Below are 22,137 nucleotides of genomic sequence, written 5' to 3' on the forward strand. Positions count from 1 at the left end.
TAGAGCCTCCGGTTTTTCGGTATAAAATTTACGCCCAATTCACCAGCCATCGAGAGTAAACCAACGGCAGCTGCGTGGCGTTGAAAAATGTATAAAAATATCTGATAATAATGTTTACACTCGACGGTGAAAAGAAAAACGTAAAACGTGGAACGTGAGGAAAAGCTCCATTAATTTTTTTTTTTTTTTTTTTAAATTTATTTATTTCTTTCGTTTTTTTTTTATATCAAATTAACGCACGGATCGAGGAAAGGTTCGGCGTCTGGCCAATCAGAGGCGTCGCGGCGTCGGCTAAGGCGCCGTTGTTGGCCACTCTCCGATTTTTACTATAAACCGAGCTGAAGGTGGGGCGACGGTTGCTCTCCGGACTGTACCTTTCTCCCACCTGAAAGCTAAAGAACCTGCATCGCCGACTGGCGAGAGGCTGGCGTCTCACGTCTTTCGCGATCGCAGAAGTCGCCCGTGTATTTTCTAAAACCGCGCCGATTTCCCTTAAACTTAAATAGATCGGCTTTTGGCCGATCTCCGATAGCGAAAACCGGTGAAAAACGAGGCGTCGTTCGGCCTCTAGATCGGCAACGTGTTTCCGGATCCTTCTGGGGTAAAATCGAATCTGACGTGTCGTGTTCTTGTGTGCGTGTGTGTGTATGTGTGTGCGCGCGTGCGTCCGTGCCTTCGTGTGGAATGAAATCAGACTGCCGAACGCGTAGGAATGTGCAGAAAATAAAGTGAAAAACAATGTGAACGCGTGTAACTAATGCCGCAGGATATTTTTTTTTTTTTTTTTTTTTATCCAAGAGATAACTTTTCAACGCACGCCGGCCACGATGCTTCGACTCGACGTAGTTCGTTGAAGATATTTCGAGTCGAAAGACAGATGCTAGCCGCGGTCTGCGTGTTTCAGTGCGAGGAGGAGAGAGGCGGTCGTATCATAGACTGATCGTGAGAGCGAACCTCGATTTCTCGTTCATCTTTCATCCGTAGCCGTCGGTGTTGAGAATCGTCATCTCGGAATTATGAAGGGCCGTTGCGGCGTCGGCGATCATCTTAGAGAAAATTGTGTCATCTTAGAAAATCATCTTCGTTGACCTGAAATGGACCGGATCAGGTAAGGCTGGGTATTTCTTACGCCTGTGTCATGTCAGCCACATGATGCGAAATCGAATCGCGTGAGCTATCAATGAAACGAGTTTTCTCGTCTACTTGCTGCCTGCGCTTTTACGCTGATAAGCCGATAACTTTACTATCAGAACGCCGAGTGTCGTTAAACACGGTAACGATGTTGTTATTGCGTAATGCGATTAAAAAACTGCAGACAAGCTGAAGGTTCACTCTGAGTAACGAGTTTCTAACGCTTTTCTTCACTTATTCGTCGTGAATAATTTCAGCCAACGTGCAGCTCACTGCGAAGCTGATATCGTACTAAATTATTTCGGTTTGTTAGAAATTCGTATTGTTTTCCATTTTTCGATCGGCATAGGAGAAACATGTTTATTTTCAACATAAGACGTCAAACTTTTCAAAAACTCAGAATGAAATAGACGTGTACGGAATGGCGTCCTACGGTTATAATCCGCTATCGCGCTAGATGATGATGATGGAATTAAAGAATTAAACAGATATGCGAGATTCTGTACCGACGTGGAAATCGTTAAATTACTATATTACACGTACGCACATACGGGCATATACCTCGGGGTAACACGCGATGGCAATTTGGTAGAACACGGTTGAAACCGAATAAGCAGCGGGGCAGGGTAAAAAACGCGAGTTATATCGAATAAGCATGTACGCACTTGTGAGGTACGTAATTTTTACGATTTCGGTAAGAGTTTTGTCATTCTCTTAACGAGCGATAAAATAATTACATATCCTTAATACCTTGCGTAAGATGTACAACGTCGTATGAATGTACGGATCGTTGCGTGTTTATGTGTGGGCATGAAAATTTATGGCTATAGTCGGTAAAAAAAGAAACCGTATGTACTTTTTATATCTCGTTTTATTTCCCCTTTTTATTTTTTGGGTAAAAATTAGTACTTCGGATATAGAATGTCGTGTATAATTTGAAAAAGTTTCAAACCGCAAAAAATTTTCATTCTCTCCGAATAATACGGTAGCTGCTGTATAAATGTGGTCAAAATAACTTGACGCTTCGATACTACTGATAAGTTTTTTTTACGTCATAAGATAATGGTACGAACGATTCACAGGGACTTTTTATCATTGTTCAACAACGAATAATACAATGTGCACTGCTTGTACAAGTCTGTTATTATATCGATGAGAACATCACTGTTTCAGTAATTGACAGACAGAGAGACAAAATGGAACTGTATCTCGTTTCGAGGTCTGAAAATTACAAACTCTGTCCGATCGAGACGAAGAAAGATTTCCCAGATTTATAATTTCATGTCTGAAATTTCCTCGTGATTTTCTCACCCACGGTTATAATTAGGCAATTCGATTTATGATTTATGTCGTTTAAAAAGGGGTAGTAAATTGCAATTAACGGTTAATTAATGACCTGCGCAAAAAGTATATGATACGGCTATTAATTCTCAGGATGACGGGGGAAGAAATATTTATATATACACTTATGATTTATACGTGCACGCAACGTTATAGGAATAACATGCCTTGGGAGAATCAGCCGGTAAAACAAGTCTGTTAAGAAAAACTGGACACTACTTAAAATCGATGTGCACTAGATAGTCTCTGAGGCTTGTACAGCTCCGGGTTCTGGATAAACGAGAAACTGCATAAAGAGACGCGGTATAGTGTACGGCTGGCGTTCAACGCCATTAAGAAACAAAGGAGGATAAAAGAAAGAACGAGTGTAAGGGGGAGAGAGAGAGAGAGAGAGAGAGAGCGAGAGTGAAGGAGCGGGCGGGAGGATGGGAGGGAGGGAAGTATACGGGATTACGGAAAGATATGGTCAAGGAACAAGCAAGAAATTGCGGGGAGAGAGAGAGAGAGAGAGAGAGAGAAGGAGAAAGATTTTTTCCCCCTTTTTCTACAATCATTCAATTCGAGTCTGCTCAGTCCGTAGCTGCTGGCTGCAGCACAGGTGCTAGAATGACGCAGACATCGAATCATCGCGAACCGAGGATAATTTTCTCCACCATGTTCTCCAGGCGTACTTCAGTGGAGTATAACACACGCGCAGTGTGAACGTCATTCGAAGAGAGTGACACGCGAGTCACTTGCAACCAATTTCGATTGATTCAAATTCAAAAAACGCCCATACTTGACAGCTAAACATTACACGAAGATGTCAATGCAGGAGTCGCTGTATCGGTTATAATCTAAAATCACGTTTCGCGGTAAGAAAACACGAATTCTTGCAAACCGAACGAGGTTTGATTTGATGTTTAAGGCTTTGAAACAAGTCAGATGCTGATTACCAGTTACCTCGAAATGGCTAAAACAGTGACTCACTTCCCTTTGTGTGCGCACCACCACTTTCGTACCGAGTAAAACTTTCTGTGCTGACAATGAGAGGTGGTTCAGAATTTGTCCGAGACCTTATAGCTCGGCCGAATGGAACGTGCCGTGGCGGCCATTAGAGAACGAGAGAATAGATTAAATGCAAAACTTGAGCAAGTTCTAGTTCATGGTAAATTCTCAGCGTGTCCTGGTTAGCGATGCGGAATCTTTTACAGCCGAGAACGCCGTCTTCCCGGCTTTCAAGACCAGTATTATATACCTACCTGCGGGCAGAATCGTACGTACTAGTTTTGCCTAGAGATGTTATCCCCATTCATCAACAGCTCTTCAGGTCGTATTCTCACAGTTTTGCAGTGATTATCACAAGACCAAAAACGCGGACTCGAGTGCCTCGATAATCGGAGTCGCAAACCCGAGGACATCCATTAACGAGAGTCCCTTGTTCCGGATGAGGACAGTCACCGTCCGGGTGGCGAGCAAACGAAACGAGTCGTGGGAAAAGGCGTTGAAAAACAATCACGTGTAGTCAAAAAGTTAGTAGGACCGGACCGTAGGAGTAGCACCTATTTGCTAGAACGCAACCACTTAGGTGGTTCAACCATCCATGATTCCCCCAAGGTGCCCACGGAAGACACACCGAGTCCAAACTCTGGCAGGTGGATTATTCGAGGTACCAAGGAGCAGGAACCAGTCCCAAAGTCTTAGAGTCACGAAGGTACGACTAGTCTCGAAGATGCGGGATGAATGGGGGGGGTGGAAAAATGGGGATCGTCCAGCACCGATTTATCGATATCTGTAAAAAGTTGCCGACTGCCGGTTGCGCCCGGTTACTTAAAGGCGACCACCTAGTGGTCGGCTCAATTCGTAAGAGAGCATTGTGCCTGCGCCAGGCGCGTCAGGAACGCGAACGCTAGGGACGTGAAGATTGTGGGGACGACGAATAGCGATGCGCAACGTCGTACAGCCACGCATTATGCTCTCGGAATAAATTATCAACTTGCGTATGATACACGCCTATATGTGTGTAATGTGTATAGACATATCTTATTTTACTACTCTCGGTGCAGGTCCGTGCAGCTCCTTCGCGCTACGCTTGTGGGGGGATGATACCGGAAACGAAGTCAGAACGGCGGAACCATACGCTCACTCAATGGAAAGTCCAAGTCTTTTCAGTACGACGAGGAACTCCGTCCGGTTTAGTTAAGCAAAAAGTTAACAAGCTGTAGGAAAAAAGATTTTATCGCGCCTTCGATCAATCTTCTTATACGAATTAGACCAAGTTTATCGTATCAATCCGCGCCGATTGGGAAATATTGAAACTTTCAACAATATTTCACGTTTTTTTGTTCACTTCCCTCGAATATAATATAACATCTATCCACATCTTGCAAGTTACGAGAAGAATTCCGATTCGGATCGTGAAACGTATCGATCGATCTACAAACGTGTTGTATTATATGAATACATCGTGACGAGTCGCGCAATAACCGGAGCTGCTCGTGAATTGAATTCATGTCCGTGTACATATACGTATATACATGTGTGTGTGTGTGTGTGTGTGAAAAACGGTTGTAAAATATTCGAATTATACGTTCCCGTTCTCGTGTGATCGTTTGAAAATCTTACAAAACTCGCGGACGTGTGAAGTTTCACCGCTCTTTTATGTACCATATAGAGACGTGTATAAAATAAATAAAGTACGTTTCTGTGAGTAACGGTTCGCACTGGTACACACGTCGATCGTTTCTCTCCGAGAAACGAAAGCTTCGGTGAATCTAGTGCTTGATAGGTTTGACAACGATAATAAAACGCGTGTAAAGTTAATGATCGTAACTTTGGAAGAAGAAAAAAAATCAAAATAGAAAAACATCATTGAATAATATAGGAGGAAAATTTTATGAAAATATCGTTAAGAAATGGTTAGCCAATTCGCGATGGCTACAACGGTTCGTAAAGTGAAGCAGGAGAATCGGATGAGAAGACAAAATCAGTCTCAAGGTAGGGCAACGCTGATACGATTATGGATGTGTGTAAAACTTGTGGATGTTGAAAAATATCGATTTCTGATCGATAGTTGTAAGTTCGTTCAAGTCAATTATCCGTATCCTCGAATCTTCAGTGATTTTGAAAATTCTGCGAGGAATAATTATTTTATATATGTTTACGAGTTCAAATTTATGAAATTCATTCGAAACATAATGCATAGTTACAAACTGCACAGTGGAATTCCGAGAATACAATTTCTTCATACTCGCCAATTAATTATTTACACATGGTGATGAAAAACAAAGGAATTTCATGATTAACGACGCGTGTGAATTCGATCGCCAAGCAACCAGCAACTGCGTTTCACGTTCACGTTGAATTTTGAGAAAGTAGAAGAGAATTTTCAAAGTACATATCAAGGACACTGAAAGAACGTTTCATCTCCATCGACCAAAAAGTATATAGAACATAACTTAAACCAGCGTTCAGTGACCCGCGATGATAACTGAATATCAAGTTACATTCGGAGCTCCAAAATTTTCTCAAAACCCATTTCGTTTACCCTGTTTGATCAACACGTATGTACAAACTCACTTATTTCACCATCGTTTTTCCTCACTCCCTTTTAGTAAACAGCGGTAAACATTGGGTGAGTGGACTCTGTCAACGGTTTACAGACTGCGACGGCGATGACATGATTGTGACAAACGGCATCTGTAAAGATACGGGTACCATTAGAGCGATGCACGTATAGTTTTGACCGTGACTATGTGACAGAAGGTGAACGACGCGACTATAACGGGATGAGATCGTAAATACAAGTGAGACACTATTCCATCCAGCGTGAAAGGATGAAAAAAGTTCAAATAAACCTTTATTTGCTCCTGGTTTTACAGTTGAAGTAGCTTCCGCGTGCGAGGTTTCACCCGATTTGCCGCAAAGCTTGTCTGACATCGATCGATCATCCAACGCTTGTCGAATCGAGCGTGATAATCGAAGCAAACATTCACGTCATCGGACATATTTCAGATGAAGAGGGACCGTACAAGCCGGTTCCACCACCAAAGCCGGTGCCGAACAATCAGAAGCCTCACGCTCACCATCATCACCAAGCAAACAATCAAACGGAGGTGAATCAGACTCTCCAGTCTGATCAAGGATCTCGGATCCAAAACCAAAACGGCTCACAGGAGGTGCAGGGTCAAATCACAGGGCAGCCTCCCGCTCCCGAGTACAGAATGCCTCCGCTCTATGGAGACGAGCAAGGTCAAGGTCAGACGCACCACGGAACTAATCTGCAAACGCACAGTAGCAAATTTCCCGTAAGTTCAGCTCATGTTCACATTCTTCTTTAAATTATTATTAAGACAAGTTCCAGGACATTTTCAGACAGTTTGGAACAACTTTGATTATGCACAGGGTGAGTGAGGGTTTCATCGATCTGCTAAATGGACTCGATTGCCTTAAGACCTTGCGAATTCTCGAGAGATCAGTTAGACGCGTAAAACGATTCTCTGATTCAGATCTTTCATGATCTCTAGTGGCGGGTCTGCCCTCGCATTACTGCAGTATTTGATGCGAAACGATTTGAGCTTTGTTTATGGATTCTATTAGTCGAAATGTAACGGTTGTGTGCCGGTTCGAATATGCCGAAAGTTCTATTTGTTTGTCAGGTACATTATCTGGTCTTAATCATTGCAGAGCTTCTGTAGCAAGACCTCAGCTTGATTCGCGAATGAAGTTGGGTTTAATTCAGTTTTTAGTCTCGATTTTAGACTCACCTGAGTTGGACATAAATTAAGTCGACTCCTTAGATAAGAATTAGTAATTTTAGAAATTTCTGGATATGTTCAAAGCCTGTGATTCACGAATTGAGGGTGTTAGAATTATACGCTATAATAGCTTCAGGATCAGGTTCTGGTGAATGAAACGCGCAGCATGATCGAAAAACTTGAAACATTAATAGCTTATGTTTTGTATATCTCATCGTGATGTGCCGGTGCTTATAGAGCGAGGATGGGTGGATTTTATATTGACCTGACGTAAGAGAACGAGCTTCAGGCGAAGACCATGCCGTCAACGTAAAAAGTTTCGCTCGTATAATTTGGAAACTTTTTCTTTTATTCATTTCTATAGGTTTATATTTCGTAAGATTCAGTCTTTCAGATACTGAAAGAAAAAATGTAAAACCACGTGCGCCCACTCGATTTCTTTTCTCCATGCAATAACTCGCACGTCAACTCCTTTGTCGCGGCTTCTAATAAAGTTAATTGAAATTTCGTAGCTGGGCAACGAGTTTCACCACTCGAACACTTGTCGTTGTCATTTACGCTGTCGGAAGTCAGCGAAGAGACTCATTTTTCTCGATAAAACAATGCGCGAATGATAAATCGCCAGGTTATGAGCCCCGATCCATTTTGAACAGTGAAAAATACCGGTTCGAGAGTAAAACTCTCGAGGATTGCTTAATCTTCACTAACAGTAGCTGATCCACGGCTGAAGTAAGGTCTTGAGAATGTTCTCACAAATGGTTACGAACAATAAAGGCCTCGAGCGAGATACGGGCTTGATCTCTCGACTCTGCACCGAGGGAAAACAGTTAGCCGGAAACGCGTGCGATTCGCAGCCCAGATACAGTCCGCGTGAGTACGGCCAACGTAGGTATCGCTTTTCTTGTTACAAATTATTGCAACATATATGGTGCATACCTCGTTCGCGCAGGGATTGTGCCTTACACACATGCGAAGCGAACAATGGACTTACGAAATTGCTGCAGGCGGGCTTCTTGCGCGCCCAGAACGCGTAGGAATATCGTGGATAGAACTGAAGGTTTTAACACGTCGAATTTTTATGCTATTCGAAAAGTAATTTAAGAATCGGGCTCTTAATGGTCACCCGGAAACATCGCCCGAGGATCGTGAGAGATGAGAGACCAAACCCTGCACGATACAAGTTTCAGCGCAAGAGATACCATCCTTCAATTAATCCGGAGTATCTTTCTCATTGAGCGCCGCAGCTTTTATTGGACAATTACATTTAACGGCGGGGAATAAAAGTTGAGATGTCCGTTGATGCCGTTAGTGTTGTTGGGTTTATCCGCTTCAATTTTTGTCATTCCTGTACACATGTGTGCACCTGATTTCAGATCGAGAGGGAAGTCATACTGTCATCGGGTGACAAGAACTCGAAAATTCCAATTCTCCATGAGTACAAGAAGAGGCCGACCGGCAGGGTAGCCATCGCACCGGATGCACCGGTCAAGCAGCAGGCCTGGACTCAGGAGGTAAAGTGTCGATCCATTGGAGTGAATCGATTTCGTCTACTTACGGTGTAGATACTTTAAGCATGGGAGGGATTTCCACCCAAGCTCGATTTACCTCGAGAAACTTACGGTCGTCTACGAGCGTCGAAGTAAGGCGATCAATGAAATTGAAAGAAAAGGTGTGGATTTAGCCGGGTAATGGAGGTAGCTGTAGGGAGCCGGGAAAAGTATAAATTGAATTTTTTACGTTTCCTCTGCTGGTTCCTCGCACACGAACGGCGTAACATAAGCCAGAAAATCTTTTCCGTATGCGCGGTGCGTGTCTAGGCCCTAGCCTGACCAAATCGTTGATATTCAAGTGGCATCCCTTCCTAAGAAGCAGGCGATTCAGACTGACAACTTTGAAATTCTTCAAGTTGCTTATACACGTCTGGTTCGTGTCGAGCCATTACATCTATATCCTTTTAAGATCGCGCTGCTGAGATTTCATTACAAATATTACATCCAACAACATTTCTCGCCTGTCGTTATAGCGTACGGTACCTACTTCTGCAGAGGCGTTGCTTCCTCGGCCACGTGGGCATTGATTGGTTTTTCAGCACGGTAACCCAACTTTACAATTCTTGTTCACTTATGGCTTTTCAAGTCTTTGATAAGCCAACCGGCTCGCCTACGCGAATGGATCGAAAGTATCATCGAGCCCATCGTAAATACCATGGTAATTCGTCGAATCAGCTCCATAATGCAGTTTTCTTCGGTGTTGATAAATACGATCATAAACGCACGACTTGGCTTGTATGGTTATCGGTACACGAGGTGCGTTCTTTCCAACAGTCAAACGGATAATCGTGCTTCACACAAGCCAAGGGATTTCAAAACACACCATAAGGCCCCGTGTCATGTTGAATTTAGCGTTGCTACGAGGTGGCACGAAGCCGTGGCGTGCGTCGGGTAAATCGAGGCCGTGCATGATACCCTCGGTCATAGCGTGTAGAAGCGTTTCGGTAAACGAGGAGCTGTGTGTAGAATTTGAAAGTAATCCATAAACGGACGAAACCCTCAGATACCCGCATTCCCTGTTCCAGGAAACGCAAATGCAAGAGCTGAGACAGGACTACCAATCGAAAAATTACCAAGCCCAGGACACTTATTCGTGAGTATAAAAAAAACAAAAGAAAAAAACGAAATCCGACGAATGAAACCTTGCGTCAAATAATTCGACTGTCGTGAAAATCTTTGTCCGCAGGTCATCGGCCGGCGGTGCAATAGCCAGGTCGGGAAAAACGGAGGACGACAAGTCAAAGTCCTTGTCGAGGACCTACCACACGATAAAGGACATGATCTCAAGCCGCTTCGGGCCTAGCAGAAAGGAGACGGAACTCGAGCCAGAAGCAAGTCTGAACAACGTTGCCGAGGATCTTCGCAAGTCAAGTAGAAGCATAAACGACCAGGAGGTGGAGACGAAGAAGAAAGAAGCGATATACGGAAAGCCGAGCCGGGCGGCTCAGGATCCGGCGGTGAACATGCAGCAACAGTACCCGAAAAATGCTTACGGCCAGTACGGCCACGCGTACGGCTACCAGGCAGGGCAGAGCATCGGCCAGAACGTGCAGAGCATCCAGAACGTCTCGCTGCCCGGTCAATTGCAGCCCGCCGCCCCGATCCAGCCCAGTCTGCCGGGTCAAAGCGCTCAGTTGCACGTGAGTCACCATATACCAGGCGGCGGAGTCCAGACCGTCCATCAGACGCAGATCGGCGGTTTCACGCAACCCCAAAGTGGGCCCTCTCAGGCCCAAGGAATGGCGCGAGAGTTCCAGATACCCGGGACCAGCGGTATGCACCATGGCCAGATGCAGTCGCAGCCCAATGTCAATTCCTCGAAGCACGGCCAGGGCGTGATACAGCTCCAGTCGCCGAGCCAGCCGTACCAGAGCCCGCAACAGTTGGTCCACCAGAACCAACTGCTCCAAAGTCCCGCTGCACACTTCGCGCAACAGCACGCACAGAATATGCATCAGCGGCAGCTCATCCAGCAGATGCATCAGCAACAGATAGCCAGTCAGCAGAACAGCAATTCGACCCCGCTGCGGAGTGGCCAGCAGCCCCAATTCCAAAGCCCCTATCAGCAGCAGCAGTACCAGGTCAGGCAACCCATTTCCAGGTCGCAGATCGATCTGCCAAGCACCTCGAGACAGGTCTCGGACAATAGGACCACCACCAATCAGGACATGTACTATCACTATCAGGGCAGGCCTCGGTACGGGGTTCCTCAGGTGTACATAAAGTCGGAGAACAGTAACCAGGACGCCGAGTTTCAGAGAAGAAGTTCGGCCAGGCGGATCGAGAAGGCGGCTTCGCAGCCGCAGTTGAGTTTCGAGGACGAGCGTAGCGCTGGTGAGATGCCGAGGAATTCGAGCGTGGACATCATGGATAAGGAGAAGTACGAGATCACCGTCGAGGAGCGGCAGAATCAAGGTCAGGGGGAGTTCGGCAGGAGTGGATCGCAGCGAAAGGACGAGTATAACAGGCCCGAGACGAGTTTCGGCGTGCGAAGAGAGGAGATGCGAAATTCCGTTCGAGAGACGGACTACGGGGAGGTCAAGGAGACCAAGGAAGGTTCCATGATGCCCAAGAGGGTGGAGGAGCTTCAGAAACGTTCGGAAATTGATGATTACGGTCCGAATTCGAGGAAGAAAATTAACGAGAGTGAGGCCTCGAAGAATACTCAACAGACGAAGCGAGTTTCCGGCGACGCTTACCACATGACCGAGACTCTGAAACGCCTCGAAGACGCCACGCGGAAATCGGACGTCGAGCAGTATTCGGCTCAGGAGTTGACCGCCAAGTCTGACGGAAGAAAGGACGAGCAACTCGAGCAGGGAATGAACCGACTCAAGATCCATAACCAAGGATCAGGATCGGATTACGACAAGGCTGGTCAAAGTTCGTCGAACGTTGATTCCGGGAGAGGATCGGCCGTGTATTCCAGCGGGAGGCGACCACCGCCGGAAGATCAGATCCTCATCCAAGGTCTATGAGAGTTTCCTCTTCACTACCCTGTCCTTCCTGACCATCGTACGCGAGTTCTTTGATTTTCGCGAAAATCCCAGCTCACATCACAATCGGGACTCGCTCCTTCTCGTAAATCTATTCGGCAATTACCGTCTATTTGGTACCGCTTCAAACCCTGAATCTCAATTCGCATTCGGCGAATAATTCAATTTCTACCGGGGATAGAGACCGTGCCACGAATCATGAAGAAGCCGGTTAGAAATCATTGGACGCCACTTTGAACCGTCGGAAAACTTTCGCGAATGCGGTAAATTGAATCGGTCGAGAGCATCCGACGGAATACAGAGGCGTGGGTTTTGACAATCGATCACTTTTTACGAGCTGATATTCACGTCGGTCGACAGCGTGAACGTTCCCATAATTCACCGTGTCGACTCTGGTCTCCTTCAAACACCGCATTTTTCCCTTCGTCTTCGCTGTTTTTATACACGTTCGATTCCGGGTGTTCAATGCTTGGTTGATAACGCAGTTATCCTCGTCCAGGGCAAGACTCCGAGTGGGTCGACATCGTGGAATCGGAACTAAGGAGCATCTTGGAACCAAGGGACGTCCCGGCGATGGCGCATTCGACCCTTTCGGAGAGCGTATCGTCCGTTACACCTCCGTTACCACCCCTGTCACCTCATGGGAGCCCACGGACACCCAGAAATCGATACACCGCCAGGTAACGTCGCGTTAAGAACTCCTGACTCTTTCACAATCTTCGCCGCGGTATGAGTGATCGATTATTCAATGTACCCGGGGGCTCCGGACAATACGCATCGTTCGAATTATACATTCGCTTGTCGATGACAAGCAACGGGAGATAAATCAAGTATGAAATATCAGAAAAGCTTTCACACCTTCGGTATCACATTCTCTCTGAGTATTCTGGGTGAACCAGCAGCTTTGCTTAATGGACCCTAATTCAGAATAGGGATTTCCGTATTTCGAACCACTCGATGAACTTGAATCAATTTGTAGAAAAAGAAAATAATACATTGAATTTTTGAACAAATTATTGCTGATTGTCACCAGTCTAAAGTATCATGAACTACAGATTTTGTCATCACTCGAACATTGGCTTACGAAAAAATTGTAACGATACAAGCAATTGGTCAGATCGAAACAATAAAACTTCTAGAAAAAAAGTTTTTAAAACACGTACAAAGTAAAATAGAAATAAAAATGCTATGATCATACTTAATACATGAGTTTTCAAAACAAAAAATACAAATTTCGACGCGAATCTAAAACACGGGTTACGTCTCGTTCGTAAATTTAATATAACTGCAATACATCAGATTTGGTCGTGAAATATGCTTATAAATTACAATAAACTTTCGAGTTTGGAAGCTTGGCGTATTTGTTAGAAGCGAAGATAATGGCTGTACTGAAATTCGGGTAACGGTTTTTCGTCGTTTTTCTTCGATATTTTAGACGAATGTGACTTTGTCTGATCTTTCACAATGTACCAATACCGTTGATTTCAAATCCCAGAGTATATTTTCCGTCTGAATGTAACGACGGGGAGCATTGAGGCTAATTTTCGTATAACTAATATTTAAGCAAACGTCTTATTCACGAGTTGAAAGAGCAACTGTATTTTCCATTTGGGTCGTCGTTGAAAGCTGACGAAATAACAAACATCGAGTGTGAAGAAGGAGAGAATGATAATAATGAAATAGACCTTTTGAAGGCACATTCTGTGAACGTCCGTGAGCATATTTTTTGTTTTCTTATTTTTGTCTCATAAACAGACGAGCTCGCCAACGGTGTTGGCTTTTCCGAAAAGTTTACAGCAGTTGAGGTTGCGGCTAATCTTAGACCTGTCAATGGCCGCCAAACTTCGACGGTAAACTTTCTCAGATTTTCAAACACGTGCGATCATCATTTCAGTTTGCCTTACGGATCGAAACCGAATTACAGCGAGTACTCGAAGAGCAGTGAGAAAAGGAACTTCGCCAGCGGTTCGAAGCATCGCGGTGTGTCGACGTCGAAGAAGGATGCCGCAAAAAAATTCTCCCATCGTGAGTGAACGAACAACTATTTGTCAATGTATTATAAAGTCTGTTATCGCCCTATTTTCCTTCACTTCATCCCGGATCTCAGTCGACAATCAGTAACTGAGGAGACCGTTCGAAAAGTAACAAGTACCCAGAGACGACGAATGAAGAGTATTTTCATCCTCAGTTTTCGGAATAGAAGCTGCTGATCTGACCTCGACCACAACTGGCCTCGACCTCGAGTCCATGCTGGACCGGAGTGATTCTGACCTGAGTACGAACGACGCGAGGACCATCAGAAAGCAGCTGGAAGGGCTTGAGAACATGTACAGTGAGGTTCGTAAAACTGAACATCTGCAGACTTCGTGGATAAGGCCGACTGTGATATTGAATTGGAATGTCGAGTTAAACCGAAAAAAGTTCACTGAAATGCTGTGCGTGGTTCTTGACTGTCACGGATGATTAATTTTCAATTAACGATTATTTAATTAGGTTTTGAAGCTGCTCGGTGGGAGCGTGAAGAAAAGGAGAAAAGCACGCGGACTAGCCAGCTATGGATCAGTGTCGTCCTTGCCATCTTCGTCGGTCTCCTCGAGGCCGGTAACGAGACATCACGACAAACGACGCTCACACATCGTCGACGATAGGATGAAAAAAGCCAAAGACGTCAAGGTAAATTCATTGCACTTTCCGGCGACCTGATGGCGCATACATGCGTGATTTACGTGAAACTTGTATAGGAAGAGAGTAGAAACGATAAAGCAGAGGAAAGACTCTCATTTCGTCGGTCGTCTCGCGTTATGACGAAAAAATTCAACGGACACGCGAAGAAACGATTGGTTAGTTTGACACGTCTCAAAATTTTCATCTGTTACAGTAACAACGAAAATGGTACATAATGATTTTCTGGTTTGTAAGAACAGCAAAATCTGATGCCTAGTCGATGAGTAATGTAAGCAGATTGGCCTCGTTATTTTGCTATGTCAAGTATAAACTAGACCTTGTTAGAACTGAAGCTGCTGTACGTCGTTATCGTTTGCGGAATATGTCGTGAGAATCACTACTTTTTAATTCGACGGACTAAAACTGGTTGGAAGAAACGTGTCTGAGGCGTAGGTGCTTACTTATTTTGTTAAAACAACCAAGTTTTTTTTGTCCAATGTGACATGAAACCGGCCATTACTGTTCGGTTTGATTCAACCATTCCTAATTCCACGTGAAAATCTTCTTAGAGGAAAATCAAACATGTCTTTCAGGTTGCAGGAGATTCAAAATAAAAGAATTTTAAATACCTTAGCGAGGTTTGAAGTAAGAAATTGGGAGTCCATGAGTTTTCTGTTAGTTCTCTATTCGATTACGTTCTTGTTTTCAGAGCATCAACAAGAGATTTCAGAGGCTGGAGTCGCACGTCGTGACGTTGGCACGATCTGTAGCTCATCTTAGCTCGGAAATGAGGACTCAACACTTAATGATTCAGGTAGGAATCCGAAAATCCGTCTCCCTCAAGGGTCTTCGCTAACCGTGATATTCATTTCCTGCGACAGAAATTACAGTCACCCGTCAAAATGAAAGATTTCCTGGATCAGCAGAGAGAGTGTTAACGCACATCTGGAAAGAAATGTTTGTACGCAAGTTGAACAAAATGTTCAGGGCTTCTTAAATACAGCAATTAACTTACAGGAAACTATTCCATCTCTATATTGTCACTTTTGCTGGTCATTATCAACCAGCAGATCTCTTTTGCCTTGTTGGTAATCTGTACAGGGCACTTATAAAACGGTACAGCCTCGAATCACCAGGAAAGTGGTCTTCATTTGCGTGGGATAGTCGGTTCCATCCCACGTATCGTATAAAAGCCTGGTCATTGCCACCTTAGTCACTGCAGTGACCACGACCTTTCTGAAGAGTCCGTTAAATCGGTTTAGCGCAATTCTCGAGCCTCACGATTGTCAGATGATTAATTAGGCGGAATTAAGACGAGCCTCAGAGATCAGACGCAGTATTACAAAGTTTCGACAAAGCTAGCTAGGAATAATATTCTGTAGGGGCTGGTCCAACAATTATCTGTAAACGATCCGGGGCTTAAACTTTGATTATTATTCCGCAATTTTGGTATCTTGAAATGTATACTTAGATCCAAAAATCCTGTTAATTTCAGAAATACATACATTGATCTATAAGTCAACTTTAAACAGATTGATTTTTTATCATCCCAATTCTTATTTTATCCTTAAAACAACTCCGTAATTAAGAATAGGTCGGTAAGTTGAAAAAAGAAAAAAAAATGGACTTATTCGATGTTTCTCAACTTTTGTCTAAAACTTCACGTATTTGTCCCAAAGCTCGCAGTTTCTTACACAATTAAGATTGACTTTTTACAATGAATGAGACGGTGGCGAAAACTGCAATGGATTTTATAAATACTTCTACAACTGTGAATAAGATGAAGATATTTTGATATGAAATAAAAAAACTTTCATGTCCGGAAAGATCGGACGTTTCTACATCGAAAACACTTTGGATCATACTTTTTCCGTGATGAGGATATAATCAAAATATAATATAAAAATCAATCCGTTCAAAGTTAAGAAAATTGATCAACATATATCTCCCGAACCGTAAGAGCTAGAAGCCCGAGACTTGCAAAATTTTTGCATCTCAGTACGTATTTGAAAATATCAAAATTGCATAAGGATCTCATTTCAGGCTCCAGATCATTGACAGGTTGTAATTAACGTACCTTCTCACGAGCATTCTTCAGAGTTGCGACCTTATTTGCGACGTGCCGATGAACCGCGGGAGGTGAAATGCTAAATTTTAAAAAACTTTTTCTAGGAGATGGAAAATATACGGGGCGAAATATCGGCACTGAGGACACAGACTAGCATGGCCATGGTGAGGTCTCAGTCCCAGCCTCTGATAAAGGACTCGGACCTCCCCGCGCTTTCGAATCCATCGCGGGTTAAGAAGCTGACTAAGTTCTTCGGGGCCGAACCACCGCTGATAAGACTGTTTCTCAGAGAGCTCGGATACGAGGTGAGTTTTTGATTCGACAATCTGCCTGCGCTGTTACTAAACTGAAGGCTTGACAACCTGCTAATGGATAAGGGCAGTTCTTGGATACAGATGGGCCGGTATTGTCTCGGTAGTTGTGGATTAGATACCTGACAGGGACTGAGGAATCGAGCGCGTGAGAAATGGTCTTTCTCTGCTTGGGGTGAAGAAGAAAAAAAAATACGTGAGGGCGGATTTGCTCAGCTTCAGAGTTCCGCGGTTTGTTTTTCTTCTTCTTCTTTCTTTTCTGCCCGCAGCTTCTTTCGCTTCATTCATTTTTTCATTCTTTATCTTGATAAGACTTGGTACACCGAATTTTTAATTATTCCTTAATTGCATCTAAATTTGATATGACACTTGTGTTGTTCAGTATTTAATGTGTATAATAAGGATCAACTTGTCTGATCAGTTTTTGTGTGCTTATATTGGATTTTAATATAAAGTTCTTATGTAACTTCAATGAAAGATCTTGTGGGATTTTAAAAGAATTCAGAAGCTGTGCAACTGTGCTAAAGATTTAAGGATTTTACGCGGATTCAACAGATTCAAGTTACAAGTGTAGAATTGAATTTCAACGGTTGCTAATCTGACGGGTCATAATCTTTACGGTAATGCTTAACGTTTCATTCCATACTGGTTCTTCAATCATTTACTTCCGTAACTCTCAAATAACGTTTCTGACCGAATCACTACAGACAACTACAGGATCAATGAAAATCCAAAAGAATAGCGGAGTGTAAGAGAAAAAGCAGCATAGCTGATAACGAATGTTGAAAAATTGTCTAAGATTCTCATACACGGTGTGTTTCTTCACGCATCGATTATCCCGCCAAACACGTGAGATTTTCATTTAGCATCCCGTTATCATTCAGCTGAATAGACTCGGCAATTTCGCAGTATCGAAGCTGCGTAGATTTTCCTTTAGAAGAGTTTAGAGAATAGCGACCGACGAACCCCACGATTTCTGGGTTTCAAAGGCGGCAGTAATACGTCTTTCTCTAAACACAGCTTTATTGTCGAGTCAAGTTGGCCGATAACGTGTTCGTTTCTGTTACAGAAATACGCGAATGCCTTCGAGAAAGAGAAGGTTGGCATGGTGGAGCTACCCTACTTGAGTGAGGAGCGATTACAGAAAATGGGTGTGCCTCTCGGCCCGCGGCTGAGGATTCTGCAAGAGGCTAGAATATCAGTTTGCAAAGACCCCGTGTACGTGGTTTGACTTTCTCCCGAGCTAAGCTTCGAGAGAAAACAAAAGTCGAGTGAAAAAAGTAAGAAAAGAAAAGAATGAACGAACAAGCAAATAAATATAAAACGGATTTTTAGACCACCGTAAAACGGGTGAATATGATTCGGATATGAAAAAATTTTAGCCCACAAGATTGATTGCTGTATTTAATATTCGAACGGAGATTATTTAGTTAACATAGAATCTACGGTATTAGAATTAATTAAATATACTACAGGTTATGTATTATGGATACCTACCATTGAGTGGAGAAATTTTTTTTACGAGATTTTTCACGTTAAACGAAAGACTGCATCGATAAAAAAAAAAAAAAAAACTATACAATAATACTTAGCTATGTAAAGCTGTGCTTTTATGCATAGTCGGTCTGTAATCATTGTGTACAATACTTGTATAATAGATAGCGCAGTTGTAGGGCTGTTGACAATAAAACTAAAGGGTTCTGAAGAGAAGGAGAAACGAGCCGATTACATGAAAAAAAAACAACAACAAAAATGCAAGATACATTATTCCCAAAGAAATGTTGATATTACGCAACGTTGAGCTCGGGGAGATTGCCGGCTATCGATAATAACATCCATCCGGAGGGTTAATCATTACAATTATTTGTACCTCCGACCTTCTCAAGAATATCCTCAACTCGATTTCCTTCGCAGTATGCGGTGCACTTTTCTTTTCCAAGATACGTATATTATGTTTCGATATATAAAGCATATAAAGCATATATATATATATATATATACATGTATGTATATAGGTATGTATAACATACCTTTACTCAACCAATTTGCGCGGTCACTGTCCTCGTTTCCTTCTTTTGCCTTGAGGCAAAAAATAAGGAAAAGAAAAGAAAAAATGGGAATAAAAGAAAATACACACAAGGTGTGCTCCCCATTCTATGTACAATGTAGTGCACATAGCTGTAGTACGTGATGTAATTACCGCCAGGCAATCTCTTCGATATTCACCTCATGTAGACCTTGTACAGTTACTGATATTATTATTATTGTTATTTTTTTAATTATTGTTGTATCTATTATCGTGACATTATAATTATGGTATCATCAATATTGGTATTTTAATTAATATTATTACGACGTTAATTCGTTTATATTTAATAAAATTTTCTTATTCTTTCCTTTTACTCGAATATCCCTTATATAGACTCGTATTAAGTTTTCGAATTTATTTAAAACTTCTATAAATCTCGTTCTCAATCATTTCCGCATCTCATTCAATTGTTTCTGTTTTTTAGTCACGAAATGATTGTATTTTCTACCGGGTTCCTCACTCGCAAAAATAAAGGACCACCGATCATGGAAAAAGTTGCTAGAATTTCCTAGTTTCCTTCTTTCTTCTTCGCTGTATAACCTGTGACACAAGATGTAAATATTGTTGAACAAAGGCCGTTAGGTTGAATAAAATTATTACTTTGCTCCGATTACTACGATCATATATGAAAGAAAATTCTGAAAATGGTTTTTAAAAATATTTAAGAGGCACTTTATTTTCAGTGTCCAATTTTCAGCGTCCGAGAACATTATGGAGAAATACGTAATTCGACTTCGTTTTTGGGTTCGATGAAAAGAAATGTGAAAAGCTGCTAGAAAATTCTATTAAAATGGTTATCGTTACGGTGATATTTTGTTGATTTAACTTAAATTTTTCAGTAAAATAAGGCCTTAAATTCAACTTAATGTTGCACCAACGTCAATCTATTGAAATAGTTTAAAATATTATACAGCACAAGTGACTACGGTCGAAAAAAATAATATCACATATAACTATGTTGTCCGCAAGTTATAACTGCAAAACTTATTTTCTACCTATACTGAAACCTGAATTTTTCAATTGTAGCGAAAAATGAAAATAGTTATGGACTGGATCAACCGCAACTAGATTTTTCTCCTCACAATCAGTGTACATTACGTTATTTTGAAAAAGTGATAATCGGTGACTGCTCGCGCCGATTCAACGGTTAAAGCCAAATATTTCCCTTTAATCGTAAATTGCCATCTTGTCACGGTGTTTTTCATGAAAATCTTCGGCCCATTGGCCTTGGTACCGCGAAGCATAATTGAAGGACCATTCCGACAAGAGGGCCACGGTCCATAGAGTCACGTGCACTATCTCTACCACGTGACTACGTGGCGTGGCGTGGTTCTCAGACGCTCTGTGCGACCAATCAAAGGCGCGGAGCCGACTATAAAAATAATTGGCACCAATTGTTAAATTGTGCATTTCCTAATGAAGTTGGATCACTTCAACCGGAAGACGAGGCGAACATCCTTTCGTGCTTCGAGACACTTCACCCATTTCTTGACCCAAGGGAAAAATTTGAAGAAAAATTGACACCATGAGTTACATATTTCACGGTTACTTACATTTAACAGAATCATTGCGAGAAATTACTTGACAAATAATTTTACTGTTATTGCGTGATTTCCCATGATTTCTAAGGATTCCTTAAGATTACAAAGAGATTTCTCTAATGCTAGATGAATTCTCATGACTACCAATCATTGCTAATGCAGAATTTTATTTTAACATTACTGGTTTCAGTGCGATTTCGGAGATTGTAAAATGATATCGAATGACGTTGATCGAAACACTGATTGCGTCGATCACGTTGTTCGTCGATACGTAATAGCGAGAATCGCGATCGTGACCCAGACGTGCAGGCTGCAGGCAGACGGAGTGATCGCTAATTTGATATAATTGTGCGACGTGAGACGAGAACTCACCGCTATGTTTCATTTCCCGTACCCGCTTCGAAAATCCTTTAATGGTCATGTTCCGGCAATTTTCCTGCACCCTACGACGAGTCTCTGGCCTTTCATCAAAATTGTAGTGCTCCAAGAGCAAAAAATTTTCCGGTATGTCTTCAAATCGTCGCAAACATATAGTTTTTAATTGGGTTACATCGTGAGAATTTTTCAAATTGTGGTTATTTTACAGTCCTTAACTGTTTTCATTTCTTATCACAGCGGAAAATAATGTTCTGTGCTTGCTGGCATTATTAGCTATTTGCACAAGAATGAATTCATCTCGAGGTCTAATTTGACTGGAAAAATGTAGTAAATTTAATACACAGATTTAGTGTTGTGATAACTCGAAATTGTATTACTGACAACCATAATCTTACTGTTTGGGAATGGTATTATACAAAGTAATTGTACCAAATTTTCTTATTGTTCGAATGATATCCAAACCGTTGTTGAAATGATATCCATTTCACTAGAATTTCCTAGTGACTTTAGCAAATGAAAATTTTCTCAACGTACAATTTTGATACCTTTGTTTGGTTTCAGCGATTTTCGAAATTGGAATTCGATTTTCTTTATTTGGTTCTGCATAATCGAAAGAATGTTCAAGTTCAAATTATAGGCTATTTAAAAGCGCATCTCGTCATAGAACTCAAGACTATGACATGAATATTTCTCAGAGCCGAACGGTAAATTTATATTTTGCTTCAATTATCATCATCACCCGAAGGTCGAAAAGTCTTTTAAATTTTTATTCGTTTTAATATTTTTCAAAAAGAAATGAGTGATTCGATATAAATATTGTGTTTCGTATACGATTCAACAGTAGAAAAAGCAAATAAATTTTGAAAATTTGTATCTAGTCGTCAAATTATTCAATTTGATCAAGTTCTTTCTTCATTCAAAAGTATGTACGTTGAGCTTCAGTCGTTTTTTTTTTTTTTTTTATTTTGTTGGAATCGATTAATGTGAAGCATTGTTATCGACGAGAACTTCAAACATTTCGCACTGTGACATATTTTGCGGTACCCGCGATATCTCAAAAAACGGTTGAAACGATTTACTTCAAACGAGAAAACAGTGTTCTTAGAGTTTATCCTTCCAGCCAGGATCCAATTTTTTCTATCAACCGAATGTTGACCAATTGAAGATAAAATTCGATTTTTGGTTAAAAATACACAATTTCATTTAATTTGCAAACTAATAGTGACAAAACGCATAAGCTATTCAAAAATGATGTCTCTAAATTCGAAGTTAATCGTTCCAGTCATTTTCGATAAATCATAAACACCGCAAAAAATGTCACCGAGTGAAGTG

At 42.1% G+C, this 22,137-nt stretch overlaps 1 protein-coding gene across 4 annotated transcripts; it reads left to right on the forward strand.

The window, feature by feature from the left end:
• Window positions 1–401: 401 nt before the first annotated feature.
• On the forward strand, window positions 402–19,123 carry LOC107218353. Of its 4 annotated transcripts, none has more exons than XM_046744235.1 (12): window positions 402–1,108; window positions 6,466–6,758; window positions 8,582–8,719; window positions 9,784–9,851; window positions 9,945–11,728; window positions 12,254–12,434; window positions 13,649–13,779; window positions 13,943–14,091; window positions 14,248–14,427; window positions 15,128–15,232; window positions 16,591–16,791; window positions 17,867–19,123. In XM_046744235.1, exons 2-12 carry the CDS (start codon window positions 6,675–6,677, stop codon window positions 18,026–18,028), a joined length of 3,183 nt encoding a protein of 1,060 aa, XP_046600191.1. In that variant the 5' UTR covers window positions 402–1,108; window positions 6,466–6,674; the 3' UTR covers window positions 18,029–19,123. The 4 variants fall into 4 exon arrangements, with proteins under 4 accessions (XP_046600191.1, XP_046600192.1, XP_046600190.1 ...); XM_046744234.1 differs by lacking the exon at window positions 402–1,108 and adding an exon at window positions 5,095–5,448 and having other exon boundaries at window positions 13,955–14,091; XM_015656197.2 differs by lacking the exon at window positions 402–1,108 and adding an exon at window positions 5,096–5,448.
• Window positions 19,124–22,137: the final 3,014 nt, after the last annotated feature.

The sequence above is a fragment of the Neodiprion lecontei genome, chromosome 6 (genome assembly GCF_021901455.1).
Source record: "Neodiprion lecontei isolate iyNeoLeco1 chromosome 6, iyNeoLeco1.1, whole genome shotgun sequence".
In the NCBI taxonomy this organism is placed as follows: Eukaryota; Metazoa; Arthropoda; class Insecta; order Hymenoptera; family Diprionidae; genus Neodiprion; species Neodiprion lecontei.